We start from the raw sequence: 22,239 nt of genomic DNA, 5'->3' as shown, positions 1-22,239 counted from the left end.
GCCAAATTCATGCGCTTTTCAGGCTGTTTTCAAAAAATGCCATTCTCATGCCTGGTTAACAGAATGAAATTACAACAGAGTGGCCTATGGAGCCTCTGTAATACACATAATCATAACTTGCAAAATTGGAATCAACTGAAATTTTGGAAATATGTTTATTTGTTGATACCAGTCAGCCTAATTTCAGCCAATTCTGCCCCCACCCCCTTACCATCCTGGATCCACCCCTGTTTACATGTCAACTCCTCAATTGATAACTTAATCAAAGATTTATATTAACTACATCTTTTATTGTGAATGTTATCAGACCTGAGTGATATTTAAAGTTGGTATCAAAGAAACCAGAGATAAGTATATACCAATGGACTGATAATTAAGGTGGACATACACACGATGACATAACCTATGATGGCTGGGCAGATAAACTCCCGTAGACTTTGAACGGGAAGGACACAGACAAGATAACTGTGCTAGATCTTGATGACACTACAGAACTGACTATATTCTCTGTACAAGTGTTTGTGCAGTCACATGGTTTATTTGCGGGGCAATGAAAACATGTTATGATTGTATTGTGTTAATCAGTTGATGTAACTTTTTGTGTTTTTGTGGAATTTTGTATTCATCATGGCTGAAGCAAACCAAAATGGAGCAGTTTTTACAGTTGTAAGTAGACTTCTTATTTTATAGTTTTTATGCCTGACTAAAAAGTTCAAAGTTGAGGTTGAACATAACAAAGTTTTAAGTTTCAATTATAATTTATCAAAACTTATTATCAGTAAAATTGTATGATAGAGTAGTGTGTCACATTTGTTACTGATACATAATCACTTGGTAGTATACAAAGTTGACTTCATTTTTTCCATGCACTTATTGGTGATTTTTAACAGTTATTCTATTGACATGTTGCTATTAATATGAAAAACCATGAAAATCATTTCAGTGAGAAAATGTCACTGGCCTTAATTAGGCATAAGCTCTATAGCTATAGCTTTTCAGGCATGATTTTCACCTGTAAACAGTAAAATTTCATAATAGTAATTTTTCATACACTACACATATATCCTAATGTAAAACTTATCATTTTTTATTTTCCTCATCTTTTATTTCCTATTTTTTGTACCCATTTTACCTGCAACTCTAGGAAAGCGAATATGAGAAATATCAACTAGAAACAATACATAAGGAACCAGATGGTCATGATAACCCTGGCTTTGATGATTCTGATGAGGAGGACACAAAACCCACAGAAAGGAAACTAAGCGGAGATATTACATCAACAACAAAGGAACCAGGGATACAAGATCAGTTCTGGGGGGTAAGTAGATATGATTGAAATGATTGTATGATTGAAATCAAGTAGTTATATAATCAAGCTCTGCTCTTTTTCTTCTATCCTTGCTCAGTCAGAGAGAAGATATCTAACACTTCCCACAATGCATTTCTTCCATTTTAATTTTCTGTACTGATTTACTATCTAGTGCAATGTAAGTTGATAATGGCAAAAAGTACCTTAATGAACAGAGCACATCCATGCAGATCTTGCAAAATATGTTCATTTCTTGACTAATTGACCCATGTTTAGCCAGTATAATATTCTCAACATGAAAACAAAGGGAACCTGTTCAAAGTAATAGGAGTGTCATTTGATGTAATGAGTTGATTTATTGATTTATTGATTTCTTATTTAACCTGGGGTGACCAATCAATGCACTGGCACTGTTCTCCCTTGGTTCCCAGGTGATATCTTCTCTGTCTTGCTCTTTTCCTTATTTTTTATTGACTTCACTTGGATCTTCCTTTAATATTATTCTTTCCTTCTTTTTTTCACTTTCTCTTCCTTTCATTTAGCTACATTTCTTTCTTCGTTTGGTTTCTGTTTTCTTTCTTCAATTCTTCCTTCTCTGTTTTACGCACTTCAGCATTTCCTTTCTCTTGACCCAAAGGCTGGTAGTAAATTGTTCACTTGATTGTTGGGAGTGCATTCTTCTTATTCTTTATCTATTCTTCAAATCTGTTTCTCACTTCTCTTTACATATAGTTCAGCATACATACACAAATGTAGGCCTCTAAGCCTTGCTTGAGCATTTTAATTGAGCTGAGCCTGGTACCATCAGGGTCTAAGTGTATGTATCTCCACATGGAGTGACCATTTAATCAAACTAACAAAGCATAAACATGTAAGATGTCTGCTAGCTGCTCAGACCCAAAATGTGATATTTTTTTGGAGTTTGAAATTATTCTAAAATGAAAGTAAAATTTACAAAATTTTAAAATTAGCACTTTTTTCAGTATTTTTTTAGACAATTTGAAAAAAAAACACCCTTTCTCTAAATCATTTGTGCTGAAATTTTGACATGAATCTAAATCACAAGTGTCTTTAAATGATACCTCGGTGGTTTGCCACCATATTTTTAAGATAATTATTTTATTTATTTTCCATCCGACTTACCTGGGAGTGGGTGATAAATAGAGAAAATAATTAAATATCCAAAGCTAACACTAAATACGGCGCCTCCGCCTAATGCGTATATACCACCATTCCATTAGATACGTTTTCATTGTAATGCAAGCATCACTCTGCATCCTGGACCCACCCTCCTCAGAGGTCACCAAATATAGACGTCTATTAGACGCCTAAGCCTGACCCTGACCTATTTGTTGTTGTAGTGAAGTCCTGACGTTCTTTGTTCTTCATTGGGTGAAGCTTTACCTATTACAAATCATGAAAGGTGTGAAGCTTTGACTAGTAATTTGTGTTTTCTGGTGATGTGACATCGTATCCACTACCTGTCGCCATGCTTCCTATAAATCCCCAATGATAGTTGGTTCACAAAAGTGAAGCCTCACCTATGGAAATATTTCAAAGGGTGAAGCCTGGACTAACACATTTGCTGATAAGAGTGATGCTCTGCCTTTGCTTTTTGTAAAGTATGTGAAGTGATGGTGAAATCCTGACGTTACAAATAATTGGCTCAGGTGAAGAAAGGTGATGACCTGAGGAGGGTGGGTCCAGGCTGCAGAGTGACGCCTGCATAAAGGGTCTGTCTGTTGTGTCATATTTTCTTTTGTTATGGTCCATATTGAGCAGATTCATGGAATTAAACTTGTATGTCTGAAACATCAAATGTATCTAGTACTTGTATTATCTGCCCATTGTGATACTTTGACAATTGGGCTTTTACATTTGAAATCCATACACCCCTTATGAAATACATGATCTTAATCTCCCACACAGGGAGTGTAAATTTCAAATGGGCTTACCTGAATGGGTGACTATTTGAAATCTGCATCCCATGTGTGGAAGATTATGAACATGTCTTCCATAGGGGGTGTATGGATTTCAACTGGAATAGCCCCAAATATCAATTAACCTTATAACACTCAAATCAAATCACAATCTATTACCCATTAATATAAGATGTCTTATCAAATCATAGATAAGATTTAACAATTTATTTATTTGAAGTGTTTGCCAATATTTGGTGCACTGTATCAAAGAGTTCAATAGTCTACAATGCAAACTTGCTGATTTTTAGATTCAAATACAATGTGTTACTTAAAACATGGTAGGCCTAGCCCTAGATTAACAATGATCATACCTAATGCAACATACACTTCGGTAATATACACTCTTCAATAATGGGTTTGAATGTCCTGTATGTACATCCCGGCCCCCAACTCAACACAAAAGTTGACAACCATGAGAGTTACCAAATTGTGCGGAAAAAGGGGGTGTTTTTTTACCAGTAGCAAGGACCTTGAAATTGGCAAAAAAGGGGTATTTAATTTGCACTGTCCATGAAATTTGACAGTGAAATTAGCAAAATAGGGGTATTTAATTTGCATTGTCCGCGAAATTTGGAAAAAGGGGTAATTAAGAAAATCCAGAAATTTTATGTCAATATTTAGTGTCATTGATAAGGGGTGTTTGAAATTCTAATCATTGAAAGCGGGTGTTTGAAATTCTAGTCATTGAAAACCGCAAAAAAGGGGTTGTTTTTGGTCATATTTTGTCCTCGATTTTGCATGAAAAAGGGGGTAAATTTGATGAAAAATCATTGCAAAAAGGGGCTTTTGAAAGATTTGGTAACTCTCATGGTTGTCAACTTTTGTGTTGAGTTGGGGGGCCGGGATGTACATGTATAGAAACCTCAAAAGAAAATGGTTATTGAGTATGGCAATAATCCCAAAATTGTTTTTTCTGACCTTTACCAAACCTTTTTGTAGGTCTGAAATGAGCTGTCCTTTCCAGAACCTTTTACAGGTCTAATATGTTTCATTCTGGGTAATCTAGAAATCCGTTTGGGTTCTGTATAGAACCATTTAAGGTTCCAACAACAGCTAAAAGCTGTAAAGTCCCAGCAACCAGCATCACCTGTGCTGCAATTGTTCCATGAAGCGCGACATGATACAAAATTGCATGCTTTGCACATACTGCATATTTTTATGGTCGTTCGTGAAGGTACACAACGCTGCATCATGCTGGCATGATTTGATTGATCGATCAGCCCTCATGAATATGCGAGAATTCACAGAATACAAAGCACAGGGACTTAAACTGTTGGTGACTTTAGTCTGTAGTACGCCTTTTCACCAATATCCATGGTGATCCACTTGAATTTACATTATTATTAACTTTTTCCTGCTTAAACATGTAACCATCCATGCGCTTTTAACCATGCCATCAATTCTTGTTCTCTACAGAAAACAGACATAGTTTTAAATGGAGTGAAGGAATTTTATTATGACAATAACAGATACATATGGAATGGAATTTACTTGTTATTTCTTACTGGTTATATAGCATACTTAGTGTATGCATGCATCTATGATTTTGAGGTGAGACTATTGTACATTACACTTTTTTGCAGGGGGTGTAGAGCAGGCAGTGGCAGCGCCACGGCCCCCCAATATTTTTTCTTGCCCCCCAGTTTTGAGGCAAAAACCCCCAAATTACGTAAATTTCCGCTTTTGCGGCAATTTTATGCAAAAATTTGTCGATTTAGCCCCCAGAAATTCACTTTGACCCCCAATGCCCCCGAAAAAATTCCTGGTGCCGCCACTGAGAGCAGGGCTTCTCAACTGGCGGCACACAGGCCACTTGTGGCACTTGGAGTCAGTCAAAGTGGTGCACAGTAATTTTAATAATTATTTCACATAAATCTTGAACAAAAAAGGGTAAAAATATCCAATCTGGACCTTTAAAAAACCTTAAAATCCATGAGCTTCTGGGGGCGCTGTACCATGGACCCCGATAAAGCACCACTGCACTTTAACCGCTATACATACGCGCTACATCGCAGAGTTCTCCCTTGACATGTTGACACTTCATGATTACTATCATTTTCCAGTTGGCGGCATTTCAAATAAAACAGCTTTTTGGGGGGAACATTTGAGCCACCCCTCCCTCCTCCTGTTGCACTCTGAGCCTCTCCCAGGTTAACTCCTGCATGATATCATTTTATACCATCACTGCTCAGTGGCGTAGCATCATATAGGGGCACAGGGAGCACATGCCCCCACCCAAATCAATTTGGAAATTTAGAAAATCCCTTTGGAAAATTGCCGAAAAATGGCCTGTGCCCGTTAGCGCCCCCATCAGGCCTGGTGCCAATGCCCCCCATAGGATGACTGTATGTAGTAGCACCTACATCTGGGTGTTTTGGGGTTTTCTTTTGATTTGAGTCAGTGTACTGATTTCTTAGGAACAGCCAAAATCAATTTAATGTATGTAAGTGTAAAATGTTACTGATTGACTTATTATCAGAACATGAATATTGCATAATAATACCATCCTACATTGGCTCCACTCTACTCAGTATTAGTCTACCAGAGCAGTCATGCTGGAATATAGGAAATCAACAAGGTCAGACATGGTTTTCACTAATATTGCATATAATCAGGGCAGTGGTGTAGCCAGAATTTTTTCATGAGGAAAAGGGGCGGGGCAAGGCAGCTTTCAAGCTGAGCGAACTTCAACAAAAAAGAGCTAAATTCATCAAGTTTAGTATAAAAAAGGCCTAAAAATCTGAAATATTAGGGCTAGCATCCCAAGAGGAGGTCAAGACTTCTTAAGGGGGAGGGGCAGCTGTCCCCTTGCCACTTGGCTACGCCACTGTACCAGGGATCAAGTTTTCTGGGTTTATTTTCTGTATTGCAGATTTTCAGATTTTATAATTTTTGTTAGCAAAAAACAAAAACCCTGTTTTTAGTGTGGGATGACAGCCTATTCAATGATCCCTAAATAGAGTGTCTCCAAGCAAGCGCTCAGCATGCTCGCATTGCTCACACATTTTCAGGGTTTCTTTCAACAGCTACTTGCATTCCTGAATGTACAATGTATCCAGTACATATCCTTTACTGTGAGGGACTAACTTTCTGGTTGTTTAATTTCAAAAACCATTGGCCAATATTCTAAAGCTTAAATTCAAATCCAAGAGAAAATATACACTACCAGATTCCTATTTCTGCTGTCCTCAGAGGTAACACTGATCCGGGACACTGATGCCCTCAGAGGTACACTGCTGCCCTAAGAGGTACACTGCTGCCACAGAGGTATACACTGCTGCCCCCATAGGTATACATCGCTGCCCTAGAGGTATACACTGCTTCCCCCAGAGGTATACACTGCTACCCTAGAGGTATACACTGCTGCCCCCAGAGGTATACACTGCTACCCTAGAGGTATACACTGCTTCCCCCAGAGGTATACACTGCTGCCCCCAGAGGTATACACTGCTACCCTAGAGGTATACACTGCTGCCCTAGAGGTATCCACTGCTGCCCTAGAGGTATACACCAGGGCTGTCAACTCTCACGCATTGGCCGTGAGTCTCACGCATTGGGTCACTTTCTCACGGTCTCACGCCAAGGTAGTATAATCTCACGCCTAGGTAGTAAATCTCACGCAAAAAGCTGGAAAATGAGTAAAATCTCACGCATCGTCATGAATAATTTGTTGCTCCTACTCAGGGTTTTCTTTAAGCATTTTGCTGAAGGGGTATTTTCAAATTTTTTTGACCCTTTCAATTGTGAATTTTTCCTCTGAAGGAGTCAAAAACATTGCCCAAGGGGTAATCTTTTGTACCATAAACCTATTCTTTTCGCCAAAAGGTGCTGGATTCACTATACTTCAAGACATTTTTTCCCCCCCCCCCCCCAAGTCATAAAAAGAAATCTACGTCACTGTTTGGAGCAGTGGCGGATTTAGAGCAGTCAGAAGGGTGGGGGCAATTTTAAAAGAAAATAATACTATTTAAAAATGCCCCCTGAGAAGTAAGAAACTATTGCAAAATGAAGACCTAATTGAAGCAATTTGGTGGATCATTTTGGCACTATTAATGTGTAGAATTTTAGTTTTAAAAAGCCGAACCTTTGTGAAATGAGCAGTCCATGGACATGATGGAGCCTTCGGACGGCAAGTTTTCCCTATTATGGTAGGCCTATATAAATTGTGTTAAACATTATTGGCAAATGTCGAAAGCAGAAGTGACAGTGGCCATTTGTTTATCAACTACGCAGGGTGATGTTCCCCCCTCAGAACTTGGAAAATTTGGCAAAATGAAGACCTAATTGAAGCGATTTTGTGGACCATTTTGGCACTATTACTGTGTAAAATTTAAGTTGAAAAACCGAAAATTGTGAAATGACGGTCCATGAAGCCTTTCTTTGTCACGTTTTCCATATTAGGCTTATAAATTGTGTTAAAAATAGGGTCTAAATTGACAAATGTCGAAAGCAGAAGCGAAAATGGTCACTTGTTTATCCACTACGCATGGGGGTGTCTGAGGTGGATGTTCATCCCTGAGAGGGAAAATTTTGCAAAATTAAAGTCCAATTGAAGACATTTGGTGCATCATTTAAACAGAAAAAAGGACCCGAACCCAATTTGCAAGATTTCAAACTGACACATTTTAGAGACTCGCAATCACTAAAACATGCATGGATTAATGCTGACAAAATGTGATGGGCCCTACATATCGGGAGTAGGTCCTAAATGCCAAAAGCCGAGAATAAATGCACAATATCAGGTGTTTCTCTATTCAAATCTTGTAATATCTGAACGCGTACGTATTCAAGATTTTGTACGCGTTGGACTTTGGGACTTTGGATTTGAAGGAGTCAGCAAAGTGCCTGAACGCGTAAATACGTGTGTTTTGTGCGTTAAAGAAAACCCTGGCCTACCCCCTGCTTTTCACATTCTCGAGCGCCGTGAATAATGGTACAAAATGAACATTGGAGTCGGCAAATCCCGGTACGCCTCTGTCTCACGCCAAGCAATTCCAAAAAGTTGACAGCCCTGGTATACACTGCTGCCCTAGAGGTATTCACTGCTGCCCTAGAGGTATCCACTGCTGCCCCAGAGGTATACACTGCTGCCCCCAGAGGTATACACTGCTGCCCCCAGAGGTATACACTGCTGCCCCCAGTGGTATACACTGCTGCCCCAGAGGTATACACTGCTGCCCCAGAGGTATACACTGCTGCCCCAGAGGTATCCACTGCTGCCCTAGAGGTATACACTGCTTCCCCCATAGGTATACATCGCTGCCCCAGAGGTATACACTGCTGCCCCCAGAGGTATACACTGCTGCCCTAGAGTATACACTGCTGCCCTAGAGGTATCCACTGCTGCCCTAGAGGTATACACTGCTGCCCTAGAGGTATCCACTGCTGCCCTAGAGGTATACACTGCTGCCCCCAGTGGTATACACTGCTGCCCCCAGAGGTATACACTGCTGCCCCAGAGGTATACACTGCTGCCCCAGAGGTATCCACTGCTGCCCTAGAGGTATACACTGCTTCCCCCATAGGTATACATCGCTGCCCCAGTGGTATACATTGCTGCCCCAGAGGTATACACTGCTGCCCTAGAGGTATCCACTGCTACCCTAGAGGTATACACTGCTGCCCCAGAGGTATACATGCACTGCTGCCCCCAGAGGTATACACTGCTGCCCAGTGCAAACATCAGCGACAGGATGTATCAATTTCGCATCTTAAACTCTTCATTTATAGATTCATATTTTTACATAAAACTTGTTAATTTAGGATAATTTGTTTCTGTGCTAAATCTTTCAGGAAGCGATGGTAATGGTAATAATCACTGGTATCGTGGTAGGATGTGTCCTCTATGTGATATTAAGAGACAACTTTGGTGAGCAAGTATACGATGGATGCTGTCTACCACTCACAGATAAGATTGAAAGTAAATGGAAGTATATCAAATGGTGAGTTTATTGATATGGGAGTTCATATTCATATTAGTAAGGGAGTTAACAGGTTAAGTGCCAACTTTGTGAAGAAGTGTTGGGTCAGAGGGAAACTGTTTTTCAATGAAGTGGGTGTGGAGTTGTTTTTGGCATGAAAGGAGGAAAGGAGGAACTTCTTTGAAGATAGTCCAAAAAAACTATGGTTTGGTTGTCCTTGACCACCTAGTGGAATACAGGGTTAGTCAGTTGGATTTTGATTAAAAAAAAAAACTTTTCAATGACTTGACATGTTTTAAAGGTGGTCTTAATCCTGGAATTATGGAAACTTTTCAGCCTCATAAATAAGTGCATAAACCTTACTGGACCTCATACATGAAATACCAAAATATATAATGTATAATCTTTATTGTGGCAAGATTCCCTTAAAAGTAGAAAATGAAGGTCAAAATTACACCCCACCCACCCTTATATCATGGCAGGCACCAACTTATTTTTTGTTGTTGAAAAGGGTGTCAAAATGCTCAGGAGGATGAACTGCTTTAAATAAGACCCCCTCCCTACTTCAAATAAGACCCTCCTCAAAGCTATCTAAAACATCAACATTTTATAGCCTATCACTAATTGTAAAACTTTTCATGGGTGCAGCCACAACATACTAATTTTGTCACATCAAGTGATTATGTCCATCTCCATATATATAGTGGTATGGAATTATTGAAATAGAGCATACATGTGCTTGGTGGAAAACAATGATAATCGTTTGATCTAAGCTTACATCAGATTTGCCATGGTAGTCAAACCAAGGGTGTAACACTAGTGGGTATTATACACCTATAACAGTCAATGGCATAGCCAAGGTGGTAGCCCCACCCACCCCAAGAAGTCTTGCCCTGCCCCCTCCCACCTGTGGGATGCTGGCTGCCCTGATATTTTAGATTTTCAGGGGTTTTTTTGGTACTGTTTAGCTCATTTTTGGCTATTTTCATCAAAGTTTACCCCCTTGAAAGTTGCCTTGCTCTCTCTCCTCTGAAAAAGTGCTGACTATACCACTGATAACAGTCAGATTAACCCTAACCCGCCTGAATACTACAAAATACTACTTGATATTTGCGCTGTTCGTGCATGCATCCCACGTGATGTGATGACGCAATCGCCCTAAGTGATATATAGGCACGGTTTCGCTGGCCAGCGAAGCCCAAGACCTGTGGCAAAGTGTCGCCGACCGAGTGCTTGGCATGCGAGGGGTCTCGGTTTCAAATCCCACCCAGAGCAAACAACTTCTTTCCTTCTTTTCTCTCTTTATTCTTTCCTTCTTTCCCTTCCCGTCGCCGAAAAGCCCTTAGGGGGTTAGGGTTAAGCAATGTAATAATATTCTCTTCATTTGTTCTTATTCTTGCAGGCCATTTTATTTCATCTTACTCGCAGGATTAGCTGTAGCGTTGTATTTTTTGACTGAGGGTCGCCCAGAGCAACTCATTTCATTTGCTGGTCTTATCTGCCTTGTACTCTTTGCTTATATATTCTCCAAATATCCAAGACATGTAAGTTAAATATTGTTTAATGTGCACTGACCATTTTGAGTGGACTGTCCAAGTGAATTGGTGGGAATTAGTCAACTGACAGCTGCTATACCGATACTGGCGCCCTCATAAGTGATTTTTGAACAATTTAAGATGCAATTTAAGTTTGAGATAATAAATGCAATATGCGTAACTGAATTTGCTGACATTCAATAAACAATTCCAAAGTAGTAAAGTATAGCAAGATTAATGGAATTTCACCAATACATGTGGGGATGGTATACAAATATTAACTGTCTATGAGTGTGATGGTTGAAATACATAATTATGAGGTGAAAGATGAACAATACATATTTCACCTCGGACTTTAAAACCATCTAAATGTAAGTCAATGTCGATTTGTAGTGGGAAGCCAAACACGTGTCAATTCAATATTGGTGAAAATGTGCTTAAAACAGTCAAGGAGGCCCCCGAGAAATTTCTGGGCAAACATATTACTCATGGGTACAAAGGTACCGACACGTTTGGTATTATTAAGAACAAAGTTCTTGAACACATTGACAATATCAATATGAGCCAGGTAAGAGATGAATACAAACTGAGGGTCTATACCCAATACGCTTTACCGCCTTACGGTATTTATTCACTGTCCATGAGCTAACTGATACCCAATTAACGGGTCTTGACCATGTCCATACCAACGCTATTAAGACATGGCTAGGTTTGTCAATTACTGGTACAACACCGGCTTTTATACATAGCCCTGATGGTCTATCAATACCGAGACTGTCAGATGTGTACCTTGAAGCACATACTCTATCTTATGCCAGAAGCCTTGTTAAAGGGGACAGCGGGTTGTCCATGCTCTCCAATGTAAGGTCAGTCGCGAATCTGAGTGGAAGAAAAAGATGAACAAGTACGGTAGCAAACGCTGGGTTACTGTTTTTCAGAATGCTTCTGAGGTCGCCACTTCACCAAAACCTAAGTGGGATGAAACTAAACATAACATCAAACAGATTCTCAAAACGACAGATACGAACAATGGAGAGACTATGTCCAACCCCTGCTCGTCCAAGGCAATGTGTTAAAACTAATTGAGGCCGAAAAGTCGGACCTTACCTGGAGGTCGCTTATTTTTAATTTGCCTAGAAAAGTTTTAAGTTTCGCTGTAAGATCATGTATAGACTTTCTACCAACATTCACCAACCTGCGGAACTGGGGTAAGCGAGTCAACGACAAATGCAAACTGTGCAATAATACTCAAACTCTTCTCCATGTACTCAACAATTGCCAGACTGTTTTGCAACAAGGTCGCTATACATGGAGGCACAACAGTATATTAACTCATATGTTGAACTCTTTTAAAGTACTTGTAGGAAATGCTAAGGACAGTATTGATATATATGCCGATTTGCCTGGATGTACCATCACTGGAGGAACACTACCACCAAATATCCTCCCTACCGCCCAAAGACCAGATATCATCATTATCAACAATACCAAAAAGTCTGTCCATGTCATTGAACTTACGGTGCCTTTCGAAACCACTATCCAGAAAGCCCATGACACAAAAATGTCTCGTTATGAAAACCTTCATTCTGACATCAAACAAGAAGGTTTCAAATGTCATCTGAACTGTATCGAAATAGGGTCCCGAGGACTGGTGACGGCTGATAACACAGAGAGGTTGAGTGAGGTATTCAGATTTATCGGTGGTAGATCCAATAGCAGTAAGACTCTTGCTAAAGATCTGAGCAAACTGGCCGTCATCTGTAGTTACTCCATCTGGAACGCAGCAAGCAATGAACCTAATTGGGATTCTGCACCGTATCTGAAGGTCTGATTCAGCCTCCCATTCTGCTGTCACCATCCTGCTTCCTGGTCTCTGATTTCCATTTTGATGTATTTTAATGTTTTAAGAGTGCAATATTTTGGTGTATATTGAACATGTTGAACTGTAATGTGTATTGTCTCCCTGCCTGTCTGCCGCTCCATGTGGAGTTTGGTAGCGTGTCCTGGGGTAAATGTATTTTCTTTATTTTTGTGTGTTATTTTTGAATAAAGAATGATTGAATTGTAAAAAACAAATATTAATAGTTATTCTTATTCAATGGGTGCGTCTTGTATAGAATTCACATAATTTGATTGGTTTTCTGGTGTATAATATCTCACAATAGTTGATAGTGATATTAGTCAGGGCGCGCCGCCACGCAAGCAACGGCATGCTTGTTGCTCCTCAATGATCGCTGCGATATTATGCGTCACGTTATACGTCGAGAACTAAGAATGCGATTCGGCGGCTTAGATGTTCGTGATGGTTTCGTTCATTTAAAACAACGGGATGTCCTCACAAAAGTAACTTTAGTTTTTTCTGAAAAAAGGCAGTTTTTCTCGCAAAAATTACATTAAAACTGAATAAGAATGAGAATAAAAGATAGGATTTTGTCTTTTGCCTATCCAATATCGTGTCATAATGGATGGGCTGGCAGGCATCCACTACTCAAAATATTGGCCAGCCCATCCATTATGACACGATATTGGATAGGCAAAAGACAAAATCCTATCTTTTATTCTCTAAATATTTGTTTTATATCACTCATACATAAATTCTATTACTTAAAAATCTATTTAAGGTAGGAAATACATTTTTTCATCAACATAACACCATGTTTTTCCATGATATAATTCACATTTTGGGGTCCACCCCATAACTAAAGCGGCAAGTCTGAGAGTAATCACACGGCCTGTCGCAGGCGGACTATGGCGCAGCAAATTGGTTGATGTTAAGGCAATCAACCAATGAACTGTCTAGAATTTATGTATGAGTGATATAACATTATTTTATGCTGTAGTATAGCATCGTATCAAAAAATAATAATATATACACATTTATTCCCATGCAGGTAAAATGGCGTCCAGTTCTATGGGGCATGGCGCTTCAGTTTGCTCTGGGTCTCTTCATCCTGAGGACTAAAGTTGGTTTCATGATCTTTGATTTCCTGGGTGACTTGGTCCAGACATTCTTGGATTACACAGATGAAGGCTCTATATTTGTATTTGGGGATAATTATATGGATCATTTCTTTGCATTCAAGGTGAGTGGGTGTGTGTGTGTGGGAGGGATGTGTGTTGGTGATCTGTTTCTGACAAACACAGTAGGCAGCACATGCCCCCCCCATCGATTTGAAAATTGAAAAAAATCCCATAGTAAAATTGCCGAAAAACGGCCTGTGGCCCCCAATCGGGCCCAGTTCCCCCAATCGTGGTCGGAGCCCTCCCCCATATGGATAACTCATGAAATGCCACTGCTGATAAACACGAGAGTATAAGGTGCACCAATTGTAGGTGTTGATGTTACTTCTAAAATAAATAGTTTATTTATTTTTGTTTTTCTGGTGATTTATAAAATTAAGTAGATGAAAAGGAATTTATAATGAGTTATTTAAATTTTGTATATTTGTTCAACAGAAACAATATTTTCATTCAGTGAAATATGAACTGTTCCATTAAATTCAGCAAAGCCTTGTTGTATGGACATGATGGAACAGTCCATATTTCACCTCATGAGAATATTCTTACCAATGTACTAATAAATAATTAATATTTTGTGTACTGTTATCTACTGAAGATAGTAAAATAGTGAACATAATTGCCTGTGGCAGTGTGTGAGGGGTGTATGGGGTAATATATGATTGTAAATGCCTAGTTTGCAATTGATATGAAAGGACCTGCAAGTGCAAATGTATAAACAATTAAGAAAGTTTGAGACATTTAAAGAAAAAGAAACCCTCCCAATTGTAGGGTCTTTTGGTGAAAATTCCATCTACGGTACATGTATTAACAAACAGTATGCAGCAACTTATACATATACCTTATTGCACTGGCCATTAATATAGGCCTTAATGGCTTTAGATCTGTGCAATAATTGTGAGCCCTGGGGTGGGTAAAATTGAGGGGTGAAGAATTTTTTGGCAAGCTCAGGCAAGCAATTTTTGGCAAGCTGAAAGGGGGAGCACTATTTTTGGCACACATTCATGGGGCACCTTTTTAAATAAAACACTCTAAAAAGGCATAGGAAAACCATAAACAGTACAGAAATGCTTGAATCAATGCACAGTCCATTTGGAAAAAGTCATAACCTTTTCTTATTCCAAATTAAGTTGTTGCAACTCAAACAAAATGAGTTAACCCAATTTAACATCTTTCGAATTTGCCAAGATTTGACCACTTCCCTGACAGAATTCAGCAAAATAACTTTTATTTTCATATTCAGTGCAAAAAAAAAATCATATGGGAACAACTCTTTGCTTGTACAAATTTTGTGTAAGTAAACAATTCAGTTGTGACTCTCACATTCATGATTCAATTATTAAGGGATAGGATAGCAACGTTTGCACAGTATTTTTTGTGGGACATGAGAGCACATCAGACATTATTGAATTGCATTCTGAATATGAGGAACATCCTTCTGATATCAACATTTTTTTTTTTTTTTTTAATTCGTGATATACAATTACATGTAATATACATTGTATGGCAAATTATTAAAAATTTATATTTTTTTAAATTTTCCTATTTAACAGTTCTCAAAGTAAAATTTATAAATCTAATGATATGTACTTAAAGGCCCATTCAGTGATTTGCTCATCCGGACGATCATAAAAATCATCAAAATTCAGATTTTGGTACCTTTGTAATTGGCATAGATGTGCTAACATAGCCTGCTAGTGGTTCGGTCGAAAGCCGTGTATTTTAGACAAAATAAAGCATTTGCATGATTCTGGACTTTTGATACTGACAGTACAAAAAGTCCGACTTCGAGATCAAAAGAAGCTCACTCTCCGCACTACCAACACGCTTGCTATGTATTGTTTCTACTACTTATTACATCAGTAGCTACTATTTTAAACAAAATACACAATTTTAACTGTTTTTCATATTTGAATTGACCGTTAGTTTGCCTCGGTGACCTTTAATTGCTTATTTTGTTTTCTACTACAAAAAAATAAGCGTCTGTTTTAAATCAATTTAGACTCTACTTCCCCGTGTTAGAAACACTGGACTAGGAAGTTTTTCCAGTCGATTGGTGGCGACTGTACGAAAATCTCGATTTTCTCGAGTCGATCTGAGTTGAAGTAGAAAACCTTTCTAAAACTTCTGTTTTTTGACTAATTTGTCGATGTATTCAGGGGAAAAGTGGTTTAATGAAATTCTGTAGACTTATTCTTTATTTCTAAGCAACTCTGACAAATTTCCATTTTTTTTAATGTTCCTGTGAAATCACTGAAAGGGCCTTTAAAGCGTATATAGCTGGGATGAAAAGCAGATGATCATTTGAAAATTTTGACTTTTCGTATTGAAGATACACATTTTTTTCCAAAATGACCTAAATTTTTTGATAATTTGCCATAAAAATTATTTGATAATAGAGGACATTTTCCGTATTCAGAATGCATTTCGATACGTCTGATGTGCTCTCAACCCAACAAATAATTTCTTTGAGTCTAAGTTGTGATTCTTATAATATCATTTGCAGGTTCTACCAGTTGTGATTTACTTCAGTGCCGTTATAGCTGTCCTGTATTATCTGGGTACAATGCAAGTAGTTATTACAAAGATAGCCTTTCTTATGCAGAAAACCATGCAGACATCGGCATCAGAGTCTCTCAATGCAGCGGGAAATATCTTTGTTGGTCAGGTAGGTTGGATGGCATGAAGTTATTGGCATATGTTCTTCATTTTTTGCTCTCTCTCTCTCTCTCTCTCACTCAGTCACTCTCTCTTCCTCTCGCCACCCCCTTTCTTTCTGTCTCTCTCTTTCTCCAGCTCTCCCCCCCCCCTTGTATCTCAAGTTTACTCTCTATCTCTGACTATGTGTAAGTCTATCTCATCTGTATCTCTCCATGTCTTGTATTATTTCTGCCCACTCAATGTTATTAAAGAATTAAAGAAGCTGAACAACTAACTTCATATTTACCTACTTTTATTTGAGACTCCAGAAAGGGGAGGGGGGGGGGTTGCAGGTGTGTATTTGTTTTATGGCCACTATTTTGCAATTCAAGCAAACTGCCCCCCCCCCCCCCAACATTTTTACTGTATTGATGCTGCTACTTTAGAATGATACTTGTTTGTTTGTTTGTTTGTTTGTTTAACCAGTCAATCTGCTTGGTAGTGACATATATGTAGCCCAAGAGGGTGGGGCAGCTTCCCCCTGAGCGCTCCCTGTGGGAAGTCCCCCTACCCCCATGGGATGCTGGATGCCCTGATATGTCAGATCCTTGTACCAGGCACAAGCAAAATGCTGAAGTCAACCTGAAAAGCTTATAAGCATGCTGAATATTGCTGATCTGTACAACTAAAACTGTACTTCTAATTATATTTTTGTTAAAATACTGTTTTATCATTACTTGTTTTCTATATTGATTTCAGACCGAGGCACCACTTTTAATCCGTCCATACTTAAGCAAAATGACCAAATCAGAGCTTCATGCCATTATGACTGGTGGTTTCGCTACCATCGCTGGCAGTGTGTTGGGTGCATACATCTCATTCGGTATCAGTGCATCACATTTACTGTCTGCATCCGTCATGTCTGCTCCTGCTGCTCTTGCAATTGCCAAGTTGTTTTATCCCGAGACGGAGGAATCTCAAACAAAAACAGCAGATCAAATGAAATTACCTAAAGGGTATGTTTTGCATTTAGTATAAAGAATATTGTCAATAACGCTGTATAACATAAATTTGTTGGTTCCCGGGGAATAGGCACAAATTTAATTTTGGTCTGAAACAGGCTAAAAGGAAGATGTTATTATGTTAATTTTCCCAGTATTTTGAGCCAGGGGGACTACCCTCAGTCCCTGGTCAGTTCTACCACTGTCATTGTACCTCTTTTGTTTTTTCAACAGACAAGAAAGGAATATCATAGAGGCTGCCTCATTTGGTGCATCAACCGCCGTACCACTAGTACTTAACATCGCTGCTAACCTCATAGCTTTCTTGGCTCTGCTAGCCCTCTTCAATGGTATTTTGGGTTATTTGGGAGGACTAGTAGGATATCCAGAGCTGAGTTTTGAGGTAAGTGCAAAGAAATGATGAAATTTAAAATGAATATCCAACCAAGAAAGGTATATTATACTCATCTGCAATCATGGACAAAGTATTTGACACACTTGTGTTAGCTAGTTTTATGTGGGGGTAGACTTACAGAGATGACAACCCACGCTTGCATTCTTAGAGGTATTGAAGGGGGAAACACTGTTTCAGTTCTAAGAGCAAGTGGCTTTTACACACAGGGGGTGTAGATTTCAAATGGAGTCACCCAATCAGGTAACCATATTTTAAATTCATGCTCCCTGTGTGCAAGAGTTAAAGTTAGACACCAGAACCATTATGTGTTTGATCTTTGGGTTGACAGTCGGTGCTGCTTCAATGCTTGTTATCTAATGAATTAACAACTAATTAATCAGAATTAATGCTTAATTTAAATTGGTTAACATCAATGCAGGCAATGATTCATATGTAGGCCTAATTCTAATTAATAATAGTCAATTCATTGATTTCATAACGGCCAACTAAAGCATTGATGGTAGATCGTAAGATCAAACTAATTTGTTTCTATTGCCTTATGTGTTCCATGCTTCAAATGGAATACCCATTGTAGCTCATTAATAAGAAGTTGTAGCTATTGTATATAATAACCACACATTTTTTCTCATTTTTTCTTTCAGTTAATATGTTCCTATGTGTTTATACCGCTGGCATATATGATGGGTACAGACTGGGAAGATTGTCAAATTGTAGCAGAATTAATTGGAACAAAAACATTCATCAATGAATTTGTGGCATATGAGAGGCTATCGGAGTATATTGATAACAGGGAAACTGGTGCTGGACCTACATTATCGGTAAGGCTGCTGTTTTTTGTTTGTTTATTTTTGATCCAAACTGGGGGGGTACTCGCATATATGGGATGTGCAAGAAATCCCTAATTTTCAGTTTTTTAGGAAAATTCAGCTTCATGCCTGAACACGATTTCCCCATTACCCATTTGCAGTGAGTACCCTCACCTCACCCACGGAATGCCCTATCCATTTGCAGTGAGTGCCCCACCCTACCACAGATTGCCCCATCACTCATTTGCAGTGAGTGCCTCACCCCACAACAGCTTGCCCCATCACCCATTTGAAGTAAGTGCCCCACCTCACCATGGATTGCCCCATCACCCATTTGAAATGAGTGCCCCCCTTGGATTAACCCATCATCAATTTGCAGTGAGTGCCCCACCCTACCACAGATTGCCCCATCACTCATTTGCAGTGAGTGCCTCACCCCACAACAGCTTGCCCCATCACCCATTTGAAGTGAGTGCCCCACCTCACCATGGATTGCCCCATCACCCATTTGAAATGAGTGCCCCCCTTGGATTAACCCATCATCAATTTGCAGAGAGTGCCCCCACCCCACCACAAAATGCGCAATTACCCATAATATTTGCAGTTAGTGCCCCACCCTACAACGGATTGGCCCATCGCCCATTTGCAGTGAGTACCCTCACCACAGATTTCCCCTTCCCCATCACCCATTTGCAGTGAGTGCCCCCATCCCACAGCAGATTGCCCCATCACCCATTTGCAATGAGTGCCCCACCCCACAGCGAATTGCCCTTTCACACATTTGCAGTGAGTGCCCCACCCCACAGCAGATTGCCCTATCACCCATTTGCAGTGAGTGCCCCAACCCCAGATTGACAATTATTAACATTGTACTGAGTCTATACACATGTTTGAGTGAATTTGAATGTTTTGTTAACTTTGCGAACTAATCTGTGTGTGTAACTATGACAGGATTTTCAATGTTTTTTATAAGTACCCAGCAAACACAAAACGTTTTACAGAACACATTTAAATGATTAAATTTTTATTTGCCAATAAATATTTTGCGATAACATTTTTACAACATTTTTAAAATATAAAACGTTTTAAATATGTTTTCATGACCTTATATTATTACCTGACATTTCAATGTTATTAAAACTTTTGATCAAAACCATAACACGTTATAACGCTTTAAAAACATTTTTCATTTGCTGGGACTCTAATAATTCATGATATTTACTTTTTTCCAATTTCAGTTACGTTCTGAAGTGATAGCAACATATGCATTATGTGGTTTTGCCAATATGGGTTCCATTGGTATACAGTTGGGAGGACTCACACCCATGGCTCCAGAGAGGAAAGGAGACTTAGCCTCTGTCGCAATCAGGGCATTGATTGCTGGCACAGTGGCATGCTTCATGACAGCTTGTATTGCAGGTAAGGTTTTTGTAGAGACTAGTTTAACCAATGAAATGAACGAGAGCAAATATCCTATGCAGTGATCTTAAAATGTTTCACATTTGCAAACGACAGGTCCCATTTTTTCTCTCTTTTTTTGTAAATAAAAGCCATGATATTTGACTATTTGTATGAGATTTATGCTAGTTTTTGAAAATCTTTGAATGAAAGAATTCCATTTCTAGTTTTAAAGCCATATTGTAACATTTGCTAAGGAGGATGGTCTCAATGTTTTTCGAAATTCTGCAGTTTTTTACCTGATTGTATTGCACTTTAATAAAAGCACTTTATTTTACCCTGCAAAATCAAGACTTTAGGTGCTTGTGTCATTTTGACAAAATCCAAGATTTTGAATAAAACTACAGAATACGTTATAAATATTATGATCGAAATATTAATTGAACACATACACAATGTTCATAACACTGTATGTACATGGCATGCAGGAAGGTCATAACACATCAAAAGGGCCAGTGTCGGTTCCATTCGACGGAGTGGCTCGCATTGGGAACATTATGCGATGGTATTGAATAGTGATTTTCTTTGTTTTGTCAAAATTTAAAGGGGACATATCTGACAGTGAAAACTAATATTTTGTGAAAAAGAAATACAATTCTATTTCTTATGGTAATATAACAATATGGCTTTAATGAATTACAAATGTTGAATTTTCATGTTAAAGGTGTACATGTATGTAATAATTTTTTTTTTTTTTTTGATTGTTCTTAAACTCTTTTAAATTTGATTTATTTTAAAAAAGCTGATTCTAAAATAATCTGTAATCAGTTCAATTATCTGATCCTCGGTAGTATCTGGATTTGTTTTTTAAAAAACTAATTTTGTTTTCATTATTTTCATACAGGTGTGTTGTACATTCCTGATGAGGTTATCCCTGGTACAGTAGCACCAACAGGATTATCATGATGACAAAAACAATAACTTTGGTTTATATATTGCAATGATTAAGTTTTGTATCATTCTCAGGCCTGTAGCTAGGATTCGTTCAAATACAGACCTTTTCAAGCGCAATCTTCATTATGGCGAAAAGCAGACTATACATGTACCCCATTTACAATTGATTTTTGGAGCCTATATTTTAGATGAATTTCACAGAAAGTTCATGATTTGGGGTATATTTATCTCAAATTTGGACATTTTTGGCCCAATTTTGCTATTTTTTTACAGACAAAACAGACCTTTTGTCCATTTTTTGGGGAGTGTCGCATCCCCTGTACCCCTGGCTACAAGCCTGATCATTCTGTAGATTGAAATAGGCTTATGTGTGATGCAATGATCAGTAACAATGATAATGATAGGTTATAAAACAGTATTACTTTTTCTCTCTCAACATTCCATAAGTTGCAGTGACACTTTTTGCATCGATTTATGTGACTTGAGTGAAGTCAGCCAAGTGGAGTCATGAGACAAGTCAGTTTGACTTACAGGCTTGAGTCAAGTCCAGTCAACTAAGTCACAAGTCAAATCTTTACAACACTGGAGAAATTAGAAAACCAATGCCAGCACTGTGACATTAATAAACAACAAAGGAAAATCCCATTTTTTTTTCTCTTTTTATAGTAAAGTCATATTTGATGCACAGGCCTTAGAAAACACTGTATATAATAGAACATGCAAAGTTCAATTGTTACACGATCTGGTCCATGGAGGCCAAAGGAGGCTTTTTTAAAAACTGAGTTACTATAAATTATTATTACCTTATAAACATTAGGGTATCTTATACAAAAGGTCTAGCATACTTGGTTCTGGAGTTCTGAAGTTTTGTGATGTAGGTTTTCTTATGTATTTTATTGTTGGTTTTTTTACTCCATATTTTTGCCTTTATTTATCTCAATTATAAATTTGCCACCCTTGGCCTCCATGAACCTGAATAGACTCCACATATGTTTCAAACATCTTTTCTGATTGATTCTAGGAGTGTATTAAATATTCACAAGTTTGAATTGGATGTGATGCATTTGAGGTGCAACATTATGAATGAAAATATATGTTCAGAAAAAGTACAAAATAAACTTATAAAAGACTGGGAGAGCTTGGACCATCACTGCCTATATGTTCATTGAGTGGAAAATAGTGTATCTATTGCTTTTTTGCCCAACAAACTTTTAGGCTTAAGTTTTAAGTTTTAAGTTTAGTTTTAATTAAAATAAATGG

The 22,239-nt window shown here is 38.4% G+C and overlaps 1 protein-coding gene across 1 annotated transcript; it reads left to right on the top strand.

Annotated features, from left to right (window-relative positions):
- On the top strand, positions 1-21,643 carry LOC140166223 (solute carrier family 28 member 3-like). The gene is made up of 12 exons (XM_072189624.1): positions 1-666; positions 1,145-1,318; positions 4,708-4,842; positions 9,085-9,233; positions 10,615-10,756; positions 13,639-13,830; positions 16,272-16,433; positions 17,165-17,421; positions 17,641-17,809; positions 18,463-18,639; positions 19,866-20,046; positions 20,930-21,643. The coding sequence occupies exons 1-12, from the start codon at positions 628-630 to the stop codon at positions 20,989-20,991; spliced, it is 1,839 nt and encodes a 612-aa protein (XP_072045725.1). The 5' UTR covers positions 1-627; the 3' UTR covers positions 20,992-21,643.
- Positions 21,644-22,239: the final 596 nt, after the last annotated feature.

This window comes from Amphiura filiformis, chromosome 12, assembly GCF_039555335.1.
Source record: "Amphiura filiformis chromosome 12, Afil_fr2py, whole genome shotgun sequence".
NCBI classification, from domain to species: domain Eukaryota; kingdom Metazoa; phylum Echinodermata; class Ophiuroidea; order Amphilepidida; family Amphiuridae; genus Amphiura; species Amphiura filiformis.
Note: the sequence above shows the minus strand (reverse complement) of the source record. Positions and strands in the feature narration are given on the sequence as shown.